The following is a 20183-nucleotide window of genomic DNA, read 5'->3' on the forward strand; positions in this document are numbered from 1 at the left end:
CAAATGCCTTTTCAAATTTTTCCGCTGTACTCAACATCAAGTAAGTTGAATTCCATCTAGTAGCAACATCTAAACACAAGAAGCTCTTGCTTTGGATTCTTTCGGTCTCAACACACTCTTTGAAGACTTTCAACCTAGCTGGAGAACTCCTCACATATTTAACCGCCGCTCGAACCCGTTCAACTGAAATTTCCACCTCTTTCAAGCCATCACTCACAACTAGATTAATGATGTGTGCAATACATCTCATATGGAGGTATTTTCCTTGTAGAACACTAGACCCCCAATTAACAATTCTTCTCCTCAGGTAAGCAACTGCAACATCATTAGAACTTGCATTATCTACGGTAATGGTGAACACTTTATCAATCGCTCATTCAAGTAAACACTTCTCAACCGCCTTTCCAATGGCCTCACCTTTGTGACTAGAAATTGGACAAAAGTTTATTATCTTTTTGTGCAATTTCCGATCATTATCTATAAAATGAGCTGTGAGACACATATAGTTGATTCTCTGCAAAGAGGACCACGAGTCTGTGGTGAGACAAACTCTTTGACTCGAGTGTTTGAAGAAAATTTTCAACTTCGTCCTCTCATCTAAGAACAATTGGTAGCAATCCCTCGTAATTGTCGAACGTGATGGGATATGAAACCGAGGACACGCAACCGACATCAAATGTCTAAACCCTTCCTTCTCTACAAATTTGAAAGGAAGCTCATCTACAATGATCATATAGGCCAAGGCATTTCTAATAGCCTCTTGATCAAACCTCCAAGTAGTAAGGGTACCAATACCATCCCCCTCTTGACCCTTGATCTTAGTAAGGGTACCAATACCATCCCCCTCTTGACCCTTGATCTGTTGATAATTCAACTGTGCTTGTTTTGTGTTGATATTGGCGGGAAACTTTTTACATGAAGGTAGGTGATTCCTAAGTGAGGTAGTTCCATTTCTTTTTGGATCACAAAATAACTCATTCTCACAGTAGTTACACTTAGCCTTATGATCACCCTTCTCATTAACAAATTTGGTAAAGTGGTCCCACACATCTGACCTTGGCTTCATCCCCCTTCTCTTACGTGAGGTTGAAATTGTTTGGTTTGAGTCAATGGGGTTTGAAGATTCCTCGCTCAAAATAACATTAGGAGCCTCTCCTTCGTGCGACATCTAAGGAGAAAAAGAAATGTACGTCATAAATGCATATCAGAATATCAAACCACTACTCAAATTGCAAGTAAATGGTCACTTCAAACTCAAAAATTGCAACTACATCTCTATGAATAGATTAAAGAAGAAAAATATGGCTCCAAAATGAGAGCAATGACTAGTACATGCAACTAATTTATAAGAAGAATATGGAGATTTTGAAAGAGACTGCAATCCTTTATCTATAAAGACTGAAAATAAAAAAAACTACATGATATTTTTACTGTTTATCTCGTCTCCTTCTTCTTTTTCTTGTTCAGTTGTTCCTATATAACTTCCCCACAATTGCAGAGTGAAGTTGAGAGAACCCAATCCCACCACTGTATCCAATCCAATAACAAAAATTACACAGATGCCACAGTCAAGCTAATTTGGAAATATGTTATTTTCTAGGAGAACTAATTTTGGAACATGCATGTAATAGCTACTGTAGGAATTTAAGAATTTAAGGCCCTGTATGATTAGGATTTTGATAACGAATTGAGAATCCAAAACTGATTATTGGACTCAAAATTAAATAAGGACCCGTTTGGATACCTCCCATTTTGTATTTGGATTTGGAATTGAGTTTTGACTTTTGAGTACAAAATGAATAGATTCGACAGCAAAGGGACTAAGGGAGAGGTTGAGGAGCAAAGAGGGTGAAAGAAACTACAAGATCTGTGGATTTCCAATTTCTTATTTCGACAACATATTTAGAAATCTCATTTTTTCATTGTCAGCTGCTGAATTAGGGATCCAAGATTTTGATCCGATCCAAATTACAATGCAAAAAGGGCTGCAAATGTGAGAAATCCAAATCAAAAGCTTCTCAGCATCCAAACGGGCAAACGAGCCCTAATCAAGTAATCAGATTTGGACTCACAATCATGTTGTCAATATCCAAAACGGCAAAACATAGAAAATCAATTTCTCAAAATCCAAAACATACAACAATCATGTTCTCAAAATCCAAAACAAACAGGGCCTAAAATGGGAAAAAACAAATATTAGTTTCAAACATTTTCCCCCTTTCAACTTTCAAGCATGAAAAATCAGAAACCCTCAAACCCATATCATAAATTTCCCCCTTTCAAGCATGAAAATGGGAAACCCATATCATAAATTTTTCCCTATTTCAAGCATGAAAATCAGAAACCCATATCATAAATTTCCCCCAAAGTTAAAATAAATAAAGGTACATGTTCGAGGTTGAGGACTTGAGCCGTGGAGGTGGAAGAAACGAAGAAGAAAACCCTAGGTTAGGGTCGTCGGATGGTGGAGCCGTGGTAAGAGTTGAGCCGTGGAGCCGGAGTAGGGTTGAAACTTGAAAGTGAAACGAAGAAGAAGAAATCAAGAAAAGAAAACCCGGGCCGTGGTGGAGGCGTGGAGGACTTGAGCCGTGGAGCCGTCACCCGTAGAGCCGTGGTGGAGGCGGTGGCCAGTGGAGGCTTTGTAAGATGAGAAGAAAAGAGAAGGGTAGAAGACTAGAAACCCTAACTCTATTACTCTAACTCTCTACTGTCACGATTTTTTTTCTTCTTTTAAGTTTTAATTATAATATTCACCCCCTTTTTATACTCGGGACACACCCCATTGGCCATTGCTAATTTGCTACTTCACTACTGGCTGTCCCAAGTAAAAAAGGAGGTGATACATCATTTTTACTTTTGTTTTCTCATTATTCATTTATTCGGTTTTTAACCTTAAACCGAAACCGAAAACCGAAATGCAAGTTTACTATAAATAATTTGGTTTTTTCGGTCAAATCGAAGCTTTTCCACTCAAAACCGAAACCGAAACCGAAAACCGAACTTAGGCATCTATGAAAACCGAAACCGAACCGATTTATATTCCTACCGAACCGAAATAACCGAACGCATTCGGTTCGGTCGGTTATTTCGGTTGTAACCGAATAATGCACAGCCCTAAAACCGTCCATTACATGGGCCACTGCCTACATAGGTTGTGCCCCAAAAATAATTTTCATAGGTTGATCCGAACCCTCCGATCTATAGCGGGTTATAGGTTGATCTAAACCGTCCATGTGATGGAACACAACATCAATTGGTTGTGCCCGTAAAATCATTTCCATAGGTTGATCCTAGCCCTTCAATTGATCTAGACTGATCCTAGCCCTCCAATCGATAGAGGTTTCCATAATTGTTGTTCCTCTTCAGGTGCCCGGAATCTGTCAATATTTTGCAAGTGTCCTGTATGAGTAATATAAAGTAGTTCTTTCGTCATTGTCATATGTCTTTACCTCTTCTTGGTAATTTTTTTTTTGTAATTGTCATTGATATTTCTCATAGGATAGATGTTAGATATCAGCAAAGGGGTTAATGGTAAAAGAGTAATGCTGATGTGTAAATCTCACCGTCAAGTGGATATGAAGCCCCACCGTCAAGTCCCATGTTTAATCCAACAGTAGCCTTTTAAACATCAAGGGTACCGTACCACCCTCATGAGACTTGACAGCCGGGCACAGTATAAAAACTCCTCAAAAGCCTATTACAATTTCCAATAAAGCTCTTAGCAGCCACTTAAAGAGAAAAGACAAAGCCAGCCTCATTATCAAAACATGGTAGTACCTCAACCTAGTTATATTGTGTGTGGCCGTACAGTCCAGTATTTTTCAACCTAGTTAAACCCACTAGTAATCTGGCCCCAACCCCTCTCTCTCTCTCTCTCTAAACCGGTCCGTACAACATGCCTTTCCCACGCTTCTTCAGCTCCATTCGAAATCACGTCTCCCACTCCAAAATCTCATGGAAATCTGTAAATATCACCCTCTGCATCTCCCCATATTTTATTCCTTTTTTTTTTCCGTCCAACTGCAGAGAAAATCAAAAGACTGAAAAGATTCAGCTTTTGTAATGATATTTCCACCCATTTTTTTAATTTTATTTCGATTGCAGACCGGGACGGTCCAGAAAACCCTAGCAGCCGAGATTTCAAGATCGGGAACGGCACTACATTCCGGTGCTCGGACGACCGCAAAACTTTTTCCGGCAATGGCGGGAGATGGCCGATTCTTCGTCTCCGGGGATTGCCGGACGAGGATTCTGGCTACGGTGGATTTCGTAACGGAATCGGCTCTTTGTACTACGCTTTCTAGAGATGGAGCTAGGGTTCGGACTGTGGAGCATTTGCTTTCAGCTCTTGAGGCAATTGGCGTCGATAATTGTGGAATCGAGATTGTTGGTGGAGATGAGGTTAGGGTTTCTGCATTTTTTTTTCATTTATAGGATTTGATTATGTTTGCTGAAATGGGTAAAATTTTACTGTTTTTTTTTTAAAATTTCCTGTGCTATTTTGCACAAATATGTTGTGTTTGAATAGCCATAGGGCATCTACATTAGATTTCATTAAAAAAAAAACAGAGACCGAGGGGATCAATACAAAGAGAGGAACATAAAAGAAATACAATAGGCTTCCCTGTAGGGGTAGGGGAAAGAGCTAATTAGGGGGAGGAAATCATACAGCACCACTCCCTCCCAGGAGACAACCTCTCTAGCTAATCTGTTCGCCACTCCATTGGTTGAATGCCTAACATGAAGGAAGGAAATGTAAGAGGGCCCACCCTATCATGTATCCCGTCAAAATAAGTAACAAACCTCCATGGATAGGAGTGGAAGCCTCTGAGCTAGATGATCACATTAAGTGAGTCCCCCTCCACCACCACTTCATTCAAGTCTTCATGCTTGAGAAGCTTTATACCTCGGTGGATTGCATGCACCTCCGCTTCATTTGCGTCTCCATGCTCTATGGAACCTGCAAATGCCTATCTCACCGCTCCATGCTTGTCCTTCAACACTCCCCCTATGCTAGATGGTGCTGGGTTCCCCATATTGGACCCATCAAAGTTCAATTTCAAGAAGCCGGTAGCAGTAAGCAACAAATATTGTACAACGTTAGGTAATCATGACATATTTCCTTTCACCCACACCATAAATCATGGTCAGTACAAATATTTTTTTTTCACTAGAAATCATGGTCACTACAAATCTAAAACATGGAAGAATCCTCACCCAGGATATTATGATGGCTATCACTTTATTTGGAGAGGAAAAGTGATCTCTTTGTGAATCATTTAAAGACCCGCGCATTACACTCTTTCCACAACACCCATGTACTAACTAGTCTCTGGCTCAGTTTGAGAGTTGTTCAAAGTGTCATTGATATTCCAAGATAGTTGTCATTTGCCGTATTTTTGCTAGCTTGCCATGAACATCTTCATACCCAGAGGGCTGAAACGATTCCAAGTAGGAACTCCATGGCAGGTTGCTTCAATCCAATCATACCATTGGGTAGCATCACCCTTGAGATTGATGAAAGCGATTGTTATCCTAGGATCCTCCGTCGTTTGATGGAATAGGAAATATTGTTCCGCTCGGGATACCCAGCCGAATCGGATCACTACCATCCCATCGCGGAAATTCTATTTTAATGTGAGGTAAATTTGATCTCGATCAATATAAGTTATGCCTCCTCGATTATCTCATTCATTGATTCGACGATCATGGAAGTTTGTAGTGTTCAGACCGATCCCTGAGTACAACGGTAGATTCAGACACAAGATCAGATCTCTCTCAGGTGGCCATCGCTTGGGGAGGATTGGGATTTTGAGAGCGTAAAGTCCATAAATTACAAAATCTACACTAATTTATTCCATCCCAAGCAAGACCCAGTGTTAGGGATAAAACCGGGAAGTTCCCCCGTGTGGTCTTAAGACTCTTAACACATGACAATGGCATGCGGGCTAGCCCTCGTGTCCCTATCCATCGCTTCACTGATACACGCCATGGGTAAAGGCAAAAAGAGACTTTCCATATAGTGTAATGCAATCGTCACCCCTCCACCAGCAAGACCATGGCACGTGGCACTCACACCGAACCATGATATGCGAGCTCCTTTCCTTATAAAAGCCCCCACGCCCGAAGGCACAAGGATCCCTTTTTTTTGGACCACTACTTCATCTTCAACCTTGAGAACTCTCAAATAACCTCTCGCTTATTCTTTCTGTCATTTAGCTTTAACTGTGGTATCGATATCTGACTTAAGCGTCGGAGTGGCTTCGGGGACAAAGCTCCGGGACCCCTAACACTTTCTCTGTGGGTGCATATCACATATTGGAGCTCTACCAACCCTTGGATCAGAGAAACAGATTTCGGCACCATCACCCATCTAGGCACGTAACATTATACTGCTATCTTGGCTCGATTAGAGCCTCAATTCATTGTGGCTTGGGGCCTATTCCTGTCTCTGCCCTGTGTAACTGATCGATCTTGTGGGCCACCATGCTGATGGGCCATTGCCCTGAAATGATGGAGATAGGCGAGCCTAGCCATCCAATTATTATAGTGGAAATGGGTGGCTAACATGGTGCAGTGAAAAATGAGTAATGATTCACATTCAAAAGGTGAAAATTGCACTAATTGTAAGCCCAAGGGTTCCCATGGGTTAATCATTCACCTTACCTTCTTGTTTTGATGCTAGCAAACCAAATTGATTAGCATTTATGGACTGATGTGTTACTTTGAGGTGTTGTGTTGTATACAGGAATTTCATGTCATAATCGCCATTACACAACTCTTCACAACACATGACTTGTGGATCAAGGATCAAAGGAACCAAGAGCTTGCACCTACATTGGAGTCATCTTCATTTGAAGATGCTCAAGTCAAGAAGCTCAACATGAAGGTCTCACATGTTCCTAAGCAAGTGTTAAGAAGGAGCTTGGAGTTGAACATGCCATGGTGACACCTCATGTATCTTGTTAAATGTACTGACGCCCAAGCAAGGGCATCTTGGTCTTTTCCATATACATATTAATATAATATGTGTATTGGGGAGAGAGAGCTTTTGAGAACGTACTCTCTCTCTCTCTCTCTCTTTCATTGACGTCTCTTTTTTCTCCCTCCATAATTTCTCTCTCTCTGTCTCTTACTCTCTCTCTCTCTCTCATACTTCTTCTCCCCTCTTTCAATCTCTCAACCATCATCATGTAGATCTCTAACATGGTATCAGAGCGATTGGTATGAGAGATCCAAATCAACAATAAAGATCCTTATTCTTCTTTGTGCCTCCTTTTTTTTTTTCAATTTTTCATTGGGTTTTTTTATTTCAGCCCTAACCGTTTGGAGTTTCCACCAAACTTTAACCAAAAATCCCATACCCCATCATCTTCATTTCGCCCAATCATTTCCCCAAGTTTTTTTTATTCTTTTATCTTATTCACAAAACCCTAGTTTTTGTCCTATTAAAAAATCAGCACCTTCGGTTCTTTTTCTCCAAACCCTACACTAATTCCTTCTTGTCTTTCTTTCTCGTTGGTGATTCCGATCCTTACATCCCCTTTATGCATGATCTAAATCATATCTTATCTCTTTATTATGAAACTTGTGGTTTGTGGTATTTGTGGCTTGCTCCGTTATCCATGATCTAAATCAGCACCATAGTTATTGTTGGTGGTGGTTTGATGAGGTTAGATGGTTCATCTGTTGCTTGTATTGTCGGTGGTTGTGTTGGCACAATCGTGGTGATTTACTTGTGGATGGTTGGCCACGTGTGTTGTAGCCTCTCTTTGGTCGTTTCGTCGTGGGGGTGCTGTGGTGGTTATTGTAGGTGATCGCCTTCTTGTGTTTGTTGGCTGAAGTATTGTTACCTCGTTGTGTCTGTTGTTAGGGCTACTGTGGCATTGCAATAGGTTGTTGAGTGCCTTGTGGAGGTTTTCGATTTATTTATTTTTCGGTGGTGATTGGAGTATACTTGTTGGTTGTTCTGTTTGTCGGCTGTTGTTATGGATCCTGTGGAGCCCTCCGCTCAGCAACTTACGACTCTCAAGGTTGCTGAGGGTCGTTCTTCGTCGTATACTGCTCAGTCTAGCTATTCTCATGTTGAGCCTCCCCTTCAGATGACTTCAATAAAACTGGATGGGACAAATTACCCCCCGTGGATGATGGCAGTCTACACTCATCTACTTGGCCGTAGAAAAATCAGTTTTTTGGAGCGCTCTCATCCGATTCGTACTGACTCAACATATGATCAGTGGCGTGAGGATGATGCCGTGGTTCGCTCTTTTTTATGGGGTTGTATGGAACCCCATATTGCTTCGTCTATGATGTATCTGCAGTCTTCAAAGGAAATCTGGGAGCATGTGGCTATAATGTATTCAGGAGTGGATAATCTGACTCGTAGTTGTGTTCGTTTTTCAGATTGGTTTAGACTTGAGCGAGAAGACAAACCTGTAGGATCCCACTACAGTGATTACCTTGCACTCTGTCCGGAGCTTGACTTATTGTTGCCCTTTACTGTTGATCATGAGGTTCTCAAAAAGCGTCAGGAAGAGATGCGGGTAGTTCGATTTCTTGATTCTTTGGGCCCTGACTATCTCCAGATCCGTCAGCAACTTGTTAGTTCTGGTTCGCCTCCCACACTCGCAGATGCCTTCTCCCGTGTCCAACGTATGCGGGTACCTCATTCTGATGAACCTCTAGTAGATGGATCTGCTCATGTTTCATATGGTAGGGGTGATCGTAGCAGTGGTGGTGGTCGCTTTGGGCGCGGCCATGATGGTGGTTGGCGTGGTCGTGGCCGTAGCCGTGGTGGTGGTCGTGAGTCAGGGGGGGGCAGAGATGGTGGCGGCCGTGGTCGTGGGGGTCGACATTGCACTCACTGTCTGTTGGATGGCCATACTGTTGATTATTGTTACGATTTACATCCTGAGCTTTGTCCATACAGGCCTGCGAATGCCTCTGCTGCTGCTTCTGATGGTATTTTTTCTTTTGTGGCTCCATCTACATCTGGGTCCCTTGTGATCCCTCGTGCGAAATATGAGGAGCTTCTTCATCTTCAGGATAAAGGAAAAGAGCCAGTAGCCACGTTTGCCCATAAAGGTAGTCCCTCCTGTTTTCTATCTGGTTCTTCTTCTGGTACATGGCTCATTGATTCAGGAGCATCCCACCATATGGCTGGTAATCCTACAATTCTTTCTTCTCTCCAACCTCTCATTTCTATGGGTCCTCGTACTGTTACATTGGTAGATGGGACTACATCCCCTGTTTCTAGGATGGGTGCAGTCTCTATCTCGACAAGTCTTCAATTGTCTTCCGTTCTTTATGTTCCGTCCTTTCCTGTTAATTTGTTATCTGTTCACCAATTAACAAAATCAATGAATTGTACTGTTTATTTTTTTTATTCTTATTGCATTTTTCAGGACATGAAGACTGGAACGAGGATTGGGGTGGGCCATGAGATTGACGGTCTTTACTACCTTGACCAGGCCGGTGCTGGTGTAGCTCTTTGTTCCTCTGTGGATGCCTATCAATGGGATTGTCGTCTGGGACACCCTCCTGCGGATACGCTTATGAAATCTTCTTTTTGTTTCGGAGCCTGTTCCATCTTTTCATTGCGAGTCGTGTGAGTTAGGGAAACACCATCGTGTGTCCTTCCCTTATCGCCTTAGTAGTAGAGTGTCTCGTCCATTTGAACTTATTCATTCTGATGTTTGGGGTCCAGCTAGAACTACGTCATTAAATGGACACAAATATTTTATTATCTTTGTTGATGATTATTCGAGAGCCACATGGTTGTTTTTACTTAAAGATAGTTCTCAAGTGTTTAATGCATTTCGTCACTTTTATTTGAAGTAATCAACCAGTTTAAATGTTCTATTAATTGTTTACGTACTGATAATACTAGGAATATTTCTCTGTATCTAATGACTTTCATGATTTTCTTTCCTCCCGTGGTATTATTCATCAGTCATCCTGTGCTCACACATCACAACAAAATGGTGTGGCTGAAAGAAAACTTCGTAATTTATTGGATATGACTCGTACACTTATGTTTCAGATGAAAGTCCCTAAAATTCATTGGGGTGATGCAGTCTTCACGGCATGCTTCCTAGGTAATCGTCTTCCTTCTTCAACTTTATCTGGGAACACGCCTTTTTCAGTCTTGTATCCTCTCGGTGACCCATTTCCATTAGTGCCCTGTGTCTTTGGATGTACATGCTTTGTTCATAATCTGTCTCCAGGGCTTGACAAGTTGGAACCCAAAGCTGAAAAGTGCCTCTTCTTAGGTTACTCTCATACCCAAAAAGGCTATAATGTTATAGTCCTAGCCTTAGGAAGACATATGCTGCGGATGACACATTCTTTGAGGACCAGCGTTATTTGTCTTCCACAGGCTCTCCATTACCTGCTGACATCACTAACCTGCATGTTCCTATTTTGATGGGTCCTCCCCTACCAGCCCCTGTGGCTGTTCCTGATATGCCAACGGGTCCTCTGTGGCTTCTAAGGGTTCTGAACTGCAAACTTATAGTCAGGGACCTCGCCAGGTTGTTCATTCTACGATTGAAGAAGCGCCATCTCCGCCTACTGATCCTCTTCCGCAGTCGGATTGTCAGCCTTCAGGTACTTGTTCTCCACCATCAGATTCACCAATTGCGTCCCGTACTAGATCTCGTAGTGTTGCTCATCCTATATCTAATTTTGTTTCTTATGCTCATCTCTCACATTCGTTTCAGTCCTTTGTTTCTAGCATGTCTTCGATTAGTTTGCCTAAGTCTGTCACAGATGCCTTGAATCATTCGGGATGGAGGGCTGCTATGGATGCTGAGATATGGGGGCCCTTCACTCAAATAAAACTTGGCGGCTAGTTCCCTTCCTCCTGGTGCACAGACTGTTGGGTGTCGCTGGGTATTTGCCATTAAGTACCTTCCAGATGGGTCTATTGAGCGTCTCAAAGCCCGCCTTGTCGCTAAAGGATACACTCAAACGTTCGGTGTCGATTATCAGGAGACGTTTTCCCCAGTGGCTAAGATTCCATCGGTTCGTGTATTGATCTCTCTGGCAGTAAATCATGGTTGGCCTCTGTATCAATTTGATGTAAAAAATGCATTTCTTCACGGCGATCTGTCTGAAGAAGTTTATATGGAGCAACCTCCTGGGTATGTTGCTAAGAGGGAGATGCTCTCATCAGTATGCCGTTTTCAGAAGACGATTTATGGACTCATGCAGTCTCCCAGGGCTTGGTTTGGACGATTTAGTGGTGCGGTTTTGCGTTTTGGGTTGAAGCAGTTTGCTGTTGATCATTCTGTGTTCAGTTACAAATCTAGTTCTGGATATATTCTCCTAATAGTCTATGTTGATGACATTGTAATTACAGGAGATGACAAGTCTGGCATACACAATCTGAAGTCCTTCCTCCAGGGTGAATTTTCTACTAAAGATTTGGGTCAGCTCAGATATTTTCTTGGTATTGAGGTTGGTCTCTCATTGTCACAAAGGAAATATGTATTGGACCTTTTAGAGGAGACAGGCTTAATGAGGGTGAAACCTGCGGCTATCCCTATGGATCCAAATGTTAAACTTCTTCCTGATCAAGGAGAGTTGCTGAATGACCCTGGTCGATATAGGAGATTGGTTGGGAAACTAATCTATTTGACTGTCACCCGCCCAGACATATAATTTGCAGTTGGTATGGTTAGTCGCTTTATGAGTGCTCCACGTACCTCCCACTGGGCCGCTATCATTCAGATCATCAAATATTTAAAGGGTACCCCTATGGATCCAAATGTTAAACTTCTTCCTGATCAAGGAGAGTTGCTGAATGACCCTGGTCGATATAGGAGATGGGTTGGGAAACTAATCTATTTGACTGTCACCCGCCCAGACATATAATTTGCAGTTGGTATGGTTAGTCGCTTTATGAGTGCTCCACGTACCTCCCACTGGGCCGCTATCATTCAAATCATCAAATATTTAAAGGGTACACCAGACAAGGGTCTATGCTTCAGAAAATATGGACATGAAAAGGTAGAAGGATTCAGTGATGCAGATTGGGCAGGATCTCATGCTGATAGGAGATCAACGACATGATATTGCACATTTGTCGGAGGTAATCTGGTGTCGTGGAGAAGTAAAAAACAAGAAGTTGTATCCAAGTCAAGTGCAGAAGCTGAGTATAGACCTATGTCATATACGAGTGGGGAGCTAATATGGCTTCGCTCATTCTTATCAGAGATTGGGTTCGCATCGACATCTCTAGCGAAGTTGTATTGTGACAATAGAGCGGCAATTCATATTGCAACGAATCCAGTGTTTCATGAACGAACCAAGCATATTGAAGTTGATTGTCACTTCATTCGTCATTGAATTCAGAGTGGTGAGATTTGCACAACGTTTACCTGATTCGAAGATCAACTTGCAGATATGTTTACCAAACCATTGGGATGTGCCAAATTGAAAGATTTTTGTAACAAGCTTGGAATGTATGATATATACATTCCAGCTTGAGGGGGAGTGTTAAATGTACTGACGCCCAAGCAAGGGCATCTTGGTCTTTTCCATATACATATTAATATAATATATGTATTGGGGAGAGAGAGCTTTTGAGAACGTACTCTCTCTCTCTCTCATTGACGTTTCTTTTTTCTCCCTCCATAATTTCTCTCTATGTCTCTTACTCTCTTTCTCTCTCATACTTCTTCTCCCCTTTTTCTATCTCTCAACCATCATCATGTAGATCTCTAACATACATCAACATGCATTGAAGATTGGAGGACAAGTCACAAGAGCCAAGACAAGGACAAGATGTTCGCCCAAGCTGAAGAAGTCCAAGAAAGTGCAAAGGAGCCATGACATTCCAAGAAGACTCAAGGTTCTTATTTTTAGAATGTATTTGGAGTCCTCTTGATTTTATGTTTAAATGCACTTTCAAAAGGTTTTCAAATGGTTTTTATACTTAACATTTTACATATTTGAAAACCATCAACACACCCAAAAATGTGTTTGAAAACTTTGGACTTAAGCCCAAAGACTATAGCCCAAAAGCCCTAGGATTTTAAAGTTAAAAATGGAATTTCACTCAGGGCCGGTCGACCTGGCTACTCCGGGCGACCGCATGATGGAACCTGGAAATCCAGCCCATCACGAATTTTATCGGGCCGATCAATCGGGATGATCCGGGCGACCGCGGATGCGCTTCTGTTTCTACAGAAGCAATCCAATTTGGTCTAGGGCGGGCGACCGTCGTGGGTCGGTCGATCAGGATAGGTTTTATGAGCCAAATTTTTGAGCAAACAGTTAGCCCTCGCCGGGCGACCGCCATGTGGCCGGTCGACCGCGACGGTAAGAAATTTGAAAATAGAATAGGGCTCTCGATAGGGGCGGACGACCGCCGCGGTCGAGCAAACTAGCCGTTGGGGCGTTTTCTGCTTGACTTTTTCAAGCCAATAATTTATAGTTTTACCCCAAACGGTCATATTTTCAAATACACTATATATACATGATTAAAACCTATCTCTACAAGCTTTTGAACATTAGAGAAAGATCAAATCCCATTTCTCTTTGAGCTTCAACATTTTTATTTCAAAAGCTAAAAACCTCTTTGATCTTCCATTTCTACATGTTATCAAGAGGCACTCCATAGGGCTTTTCTTTTGCTATTTCTTGGGAGTGATTGTGAGCTTACAAAGTTGTAATCCGCCTATTAAGAGGCATTGAGTGTTTTACATTTTATTTGTTCTTCATGTGAGGGTCTTCTCTTCGGCCCGGAAAGAATTGTGAAGAAGAGGGTCTTCTCTTCGGCCCGTGAACAAAGGTGAAGACGAGGGTCTCTTCTTCGGTCAAAGAAAGGTGAAGACGGCATATGAGGGTTTGTCCCCTCGCCGAAGGCTTCGTGCAGACGGGCTTCGCTTTGGTCCTTGAGAATGGAAAAGCTTATTGTAAGAGCTTCGAGATTAGGCTTGAAATCTCACCATAGTGGAGTACCCAAGGAGCCAAACTTGGAAGAGTGGAGTAGGTCAAGTTGTGACCGAACCACTATAAATCTTGGTGTCCTCATTGTGGTGTGCCTTGTCTCCTCTATCTCTTTCCTTCTCTTTCTTGCACGTGTGGTGATTGGTAATCTCTAACCTTACTTATGCTTATGTTTTAATTGAAGAAGGGTTAGTAAATGCACTTGAGTTAAATGTTATAAACCCTAATTGCATTATGATATCCATTTGAGGCAGGGTTAGTAAATGTGCATGATTAGAATATGTAAACCTTAGCTTCTATTGATAAATCATTTTTGAACAAGGGTTAGATTAATTAGTGCTTAATTAGAAGATTAATTTTTAATCTTTCATTAATTAAGCCTAAAATTTCTAATTAGCCAATTCACCCCCCCTCTGGGATTGTCATACCTGTATTTCACTAATTTTATGATGAATATTGTCTGATCGTTCCATTTTTCTCCCGTCGCATTCCCATTTGGTGGTTCACCATATATATCGGTCAGTCCGTTCATAAGCATACATGATGAAGAGATGGGGCCATGGCACCTTATGATCCACCAGACACAATGCTGTACTAGTAGCAATCACTAGCTCAACATATAGCTGATCACTATAATGTGTCACATCCAGATGGGAAAACAGCAACAGGGCCACAAATTTCGTATGATTATTCGATGATTATTATTTTTGTTTCCTTTTTTCCTTTTAAATTGTTTATTTAAAGTGCTTTAATTTTGTTCTTGTTTTGAAATACTCTGAAAGTGGTTTGCTGCCTCTTCTCTCCACGGTGGTTGGAGTTATGTAAGTGATCCATTCTGTTAGTCAGTTCGATGTTCTCTTCTTTGTTACTGTTTTTTTTTTTTTGGTAGAATCATTACTATCTTTTTCCTTGTAATGCAAGTTGATCACATGTTTATGTTGAAAACTTCTTCGTTCTTGTTTTTCCATGTAGATGATAACATCAGGGATGATGTTCATCATTCAAAAAAAAATATCCGGGATAATGTTTAAATGTGCAATAGTTAATTGAGAATTGTGATCATGGTTTTAAATTTCGGTTTCGGCTAAAATTTTGGAGTTATCCGAAACCGAAATTTCAGCCGAAATCCTGAAATTTCGGATGAAATTTGGTATTGACACATAGAATCCCGGATTTCAGGAATGAAATTTCAAGCGAAATTTCGGTAATTTCGTTCGAAATTAGTTTACGCAATAAAAAAATTATTATTTTAATAGAAATTTCGGTTTCGGTACCTTTTCGTTTCGGTCCTCACCGAAATTTCAAATTTCGGTCGAAATTTAAAACCATGATTGTGATACAGGTTCCTTTGTTAGATGGATCGGCAAGCGAATGGGTGGAGGTAATAAAAGAGGTTGGTTTGTGCGACGCGAAGGATTGTAGTGGCAATAACATGGATAAATTGGCACCTTTTCTTCATGAACATGTGCATGTTTGGAGGAAGGATTCTTTCATAGCCGCCTTCCCCTCTTCAAAAGTTCACATCACTTATGGAATAAACTTTCCAAAGGTAAACTAATGTTCTTTTTCTGTTATTTTGTTATAAGTTTTTTAAGTATTTAACTCCACAGTGCATTATATAGGAATTTGAAAATTAATGTGCCTCAACATTTATATTACTTGGCAACTGTAACTCCACAATAATCTCTTTAGTAAACTTGCCCCATGATCTTGCTTTTGAAAATTAATGTGCTTTGTCATCTATTCCTTGTATGCCAGGCAGTAGTTCCTTTCTGTCTCTGTCCTAACATGAGATAAATCCTGTAAAGTATTAAAGGAAAATTAGTGATAATGTTTAGTCTTATTTGTCTAAACAGAATGAATGAGGAAAGGGGAAATTTTTTGTAGAAACAAATTGTTGGATCGGTGTATGATTCCTAGCAGAAGTGAGGTGTCTGCAAACTGTCCAAATGTAGTCATCTCTATGAACACTTCTCATACAGTCTAAATGTACATAACTCCACGTGCCCAAAACATGTTGGGCATGGACATTTGATGTAGGCCAATATCGTAACAACTAGAATGCCTGATGCTTCCTTGGCAAATGTCAAAGGTCAAAGAAATGTTATTTTATTGTAGTAGGAGATATGTTTTGGTTATCATATTTTCCAAAAGAATTGAATTCTTAAGTGCTCTACATGAGTCGATGTATTGATATGTTGATTTGTTACTCTTGCGAGTTTCTATTCAATGTTTTACCTCTATGCCTTTCCTTGTACTGGAACATGGTGCCAAATTTTTTTCATAATTTTGGGTTTATTGGTTTGAAAAGAGTATTAGATTGACACAACCCCCCATCCTTACATTTGAGATAATAATGGAAAGGATGAATTTAGGAAGTATGGATAACATGTGGCGTACGGTTACCTGGTCATATACTGATAGATTATTTGTTGCAGGTGCCTGCAATTGGTTGCCAGTGGTTCTCTTGTTTCGCTATGGATGCCTCCGTCTATGTGAAGGAAATTGCTTCTTCTAGAACATTTTGCATTTATGAGGAGGTTCACTTCAACTTGATGACATATTACTGGATTGCTATTCGTAATTGCTGTTTTTCACGTATAACTATATCTACTTGCAAATTTATGAAGCTCTTGTAATGGGTAGTTCATACTTTCAGGCTGACAAATTGCTCAAGGCTGGACTCATTCAAGGAGGATCAATGGAAAATGCCATAGTTTGCAGGTTAGTGGCTGATTCCTGGTATAGGACAATGGATGGATACTTCTCTTTTCCATTTTCTGGTCTTTTACACCCTACTTGAATCAGACCATTTTGAGGAAGAAGAGTATGAGCACGAAAGACAAGCTGTCAAGCTCAGTGTTTCTCTTCAATATACGTCTTCTTTTAAAGGGAGCAAGTCCTATTTCAATGTCCAATGACATAATAAAATCAGTATCTTGATGGATAAATAAATCATTGTGATATCCTGGTACCAAGGCAGGTCTTGGTTGCCTCATGACCCATTGTTAGTTCTCTCAATGGACGAGTTTCTCCCATGAGAGTCTTGGGCCCATATGGCAAGAAACGGATTCTGTTTGGTTGATGTGTTCTGCCTTCTAATTTCCCGGGAGTTAGAAGTATATCTAAACCCCCTAAACGTTCTTTAGGATTTTTTGGCACAAGGCAGTAGTATCCCCATGCTGTGATTCAGTGTGCTTTTCCTGTGGCAATTCTCGATGGTATTCTTTTTTTCTTTGTTACGGGGCTCAGGAAGTAGTATGGTTTCTTTCTTCAACGATCAAAAATTGAGAAAGAAGTAAAAACATGAAACATCAAAGAAAAGCTAAACATAATTTAGTGCATTGCTTTGATACTGTTTGTGTTTCTCACACACACATACACACGTGCAATTGTTCTAATCTAAGAAGCACGGGGTGCGGGTACGACACGGGTACGCGATTTTCCAAAAAACCTGGGTGCGGGTACGTTCGGGTACGCTGAATATAATAATATATTTTAATATTTAATTATATATAATAGGAGAGCAATCAATAATCAGTTCTGGGCTCTCAATTGGTAGCTACAATCTCAAACAATGAAAATACAAACAAACAAGTACCTAACAAGGGAACAAAATTACATAAAGCCATTTTGTAGCTCACTTTTTCACAAGAGAACAACCAACTAGCCGCATATTTTTTCCTATTCATTTAATTTATCTGATGTGTATGTTCTCTCCTGAGAAAATGAGCCGCGACATGGTTTTTTGCAAAATTGCCTAGCAAATCCCATATACAGCAGTAAAATTTATTAAGGGACTAGCAAATCCCAAAATTGCCTAGCAAATCCCATGTAAAATAGTAAAGATCTAGGGTTTAAGGCCCTGTTCGTTTCAGATTTTGACAACTGATTGTTCTCCCAAAACCTATTTATAGATTATGACAACTGATTGTTATCCCTAAACAGGTTTGAGGCTGATGATTAGTTGCCAAAATCTCAAACGAGCAGGGCCTAAGTTTGGAGATTATGAGTCTATGATAACTGATTGTTAACCCTAAACCTATTATTGGACAAAATAGGTTTGGGGAACACAATCAGTTGGCATAATCTCAGGAAAAAAGAAAAAAAAATGGGAGAAAGAGAAAGCAGTAGAGAGAGAGTTGTAGAGAGGGAGGGTGAGAGAGAGATAAATACCTTTGTGAGAGAGAGGGAGGGAGAGCCGGAGGTAAATACCTTTGAACAAAATAGGTTTGGGGAACACAACCCACCCATTACATTGTATGTCTTATTTAACCCCCCACAGCCCCCTGTAACTTAAGTAAAAAAAAAACAAGTGAAACGAGTCGGGTGCGTCGGGGTGTGCACCCCAAACGCACCTGACATGCACCCAAGTCCCAAAATTGGAATTTTTAAAAAACCCACATTTGGGTGCGTACCAGGAACGTACCCTAGTGTACCCGTACCGGATACGCACCCGATACGGGTACGAGCGCTTTTTTAAAGTACCCGTGCTTCATAGGTTCTAATAGATCCATGCACTATTTGTTTTATTCTCTTTCTTTGGTTCTTACAGCTCATTGGGAACTTACTGTACAGCCAATGAGAAAAGTTTAAGATAAATGAGAGGTGCCACACACACCCCCACCCACTATGTGTGCATACATCAATACATGTATCTTAGACCGTTAAGAGATTGATTTGTGACTCTAATTCTCAATTAGTGTCGTTTTAGTTCCTTTTCCTAACTCTTATTTGTAATCTGCAGTGCCAGTACAGGTTGGTTAAACCCACCACTGCGTTACGATGATGAAGCTTGCCGTCACAAGGTTTTAGATCTCATTGGGGACCTCTCTCTTTTTGCTCGAAGTGGTAATCAAGGGCTTCCAGTTGCACATATAATTGCTTATAAGGTTTGATTGAATTCACTAAGTTTTACATTGCCGATTTTTAAAGAAAAGATTCATCATTGATGACTATTTATTACTTAACGAAACATGGAGGAAATAGAAACTCAATCTATGCTAACTGAACTATGATACAGGGCGGCCATTCACTGCACACCGAACTTGTAAGACTTCTTTCAGATTCACATTGAAAGGATTTGGTTCACAACTCCAAGAAGGGCATCCCAAACATGTGTAGGTTGTTGTCTCCAGCCCCGTGCTTATCTAACAACCACAGTTGAACCTCGCACCAAAATTCTTAGGATGTGAACGTTTAGGTTATTTTTTTATCACACATTTTCACGTTGAAAAGGAAGCTTCATTGATTGGTATGCATATACACAGGTACTAGAATCATGCCTTCGCTGTTGTATCTCTCTTGGTTTGTACCTTTTTTCAGCATGATATCACTCCCTGTTTACACCTGCTTTTGAATTTATTGAGCAGTTAGCCGCGAATAGATGAATGGTGGTGGTTATTTTCAAATATGGTGACCTTTCTAATTCAAAATTTATAGTGGAAGTTACAAGCAGTTGTGACATGTTTTATTCAAAATTCAAAGTGGAAGTTAACGCTCCAAGTATCTGCAATAAACAGTTTGTGATAGAAATCTATATAAAGAGATGACTGCGTCCAAAGAAAGTGTATCAAAACCAATTCAAAACATGTCATAATTTATCTTTACATTGCCGCACTGTATTTTACTTTCCCTTAGCTGTAGTTTTACTCCAAGAATTGAAGCATTGAGAGAATAGATTCATCACAGCTGTTGAGCATTTCCTCTTAATTTCAGTTCTATACGTTTAAGCCATCATCTTGGGAACGTGTATTGAAAGTCCTTTGTTTTAGAAGGCATTAAGAGCCCAAGGAAGAAGTGGTGTTTTAAAAGTCCTTTGTCTTAAAAGCCATTAAGTCCTCTCAGGGTGATCTTTGAATCTCCATTGATATGTAGAAATAGTATTGCTGGCCAACTATTTGACAAAATTTCGGTGTTTAAAAGGTATTGCTGGCCAACTGTTTGACAAAATTTCGGTGTTTAAAAGGCCTTTGTAGTATGCATTTATGAGGCATTTTAATGGGTTTGATTTGTTGGAATATGTGTTATAGATATGTTTGACTTGTTGCTATCCTTGGCTATTAAAATTGGCTCATTGCCTTGTTATCAGCACAGATAATCATGTGTTTCATATAAAGGATTCACTGTGATTACTGAAGTTTCTAAATAAATGATCTATGGCTAGCAAGATGGCTTAACTGCAGACTGTTGTTAAGCTCATCGTTGCACTAGTCTGGGAGGATGGG

General features: G+C 40.6%; 1 protein-coding gene across 2 annotated transcripts; it reads left to right on the forward strand.

Annotated features, from left to right (window-relative positions):
* The first annotated feature begins 3810 nt into the window (after positions 1-3810).
* LOC143863950 (putative UDP-3-O-acyl-N-acetylglucosamine deacetylase 1, mitochondrial) lies at positions 3811-19659 on the forward strand. Of its 2 annotated transcripts, XR_013241043.1 has the most exons (8): positions 3811-3964; positions 4105-4401; positions 15299-15505; positions 16395-16496; positions 16616-16680; positions 18704-18848; positions 18980-19226; positions 19329-19659. XR_013241043.1 is itself a non-coding variant. In XM_077374751.1 (7 exons), the coding sequence occupies exons 1-7, from the start codon at positions 3896-3898 to the stop codon at positions 19031-19033; spliced, it is 939 nt and encodes a 312-aa protein (XP_077230866.1). In that variant the 5' UTR covers positions 3811-3895; the 3' UTR covers positions 19034-19659. The 2 variants fall into 2 exon arrangements, 1 of the variants encoding a protein (XP_077230866.1); XM_077374751.1 differs by having other exon boundaries at positions 18980-19659.
* Positions 19660-20183: the final 524 nt, after the last annotated feature.

Source organism: Tasmannia lanceolata, unplaced genomic scaffold (genome assembly GCF_043159265.1).
Source record: "Tasmannia lanceolata isolate RefF3 unplaced genomic scaffold, GAP_Taslan_0.1 ptg000044l, whole genome shotgun sequence".
NCBI classification, from domain to species: Eukaryota; Viridiplantae; Streptophyta; class Magnoliopsida; order Canellales; family Winteraceae; genus Tasmannia; species Tasmannia lanceolata.

Bases quoted from the DNA above. Each gene is read 5' to 3' on its own strand.
- LOC143863950 (XM_077374751.1), top strand. From the start codon at position 3,896: ATGCCTTTCCCACGCTTCTTCAGCTCCATTCGAAATCACGTCTCCCAC. The intron at 4,402-15,298 runs GTTAGGGTTTCT...ATTGTGATACAG, and splicing joins AGATTGTTGGTGGAGATGAG to GTTCCTTTGTTAGATGGATC. The intron at 18,849-18,979 runs GTTTGATTGAAT...ACTATGATACAG, and splicing joins CACATATAATTGCTTATAAG to GGCGGCCATTCACTGCACAC.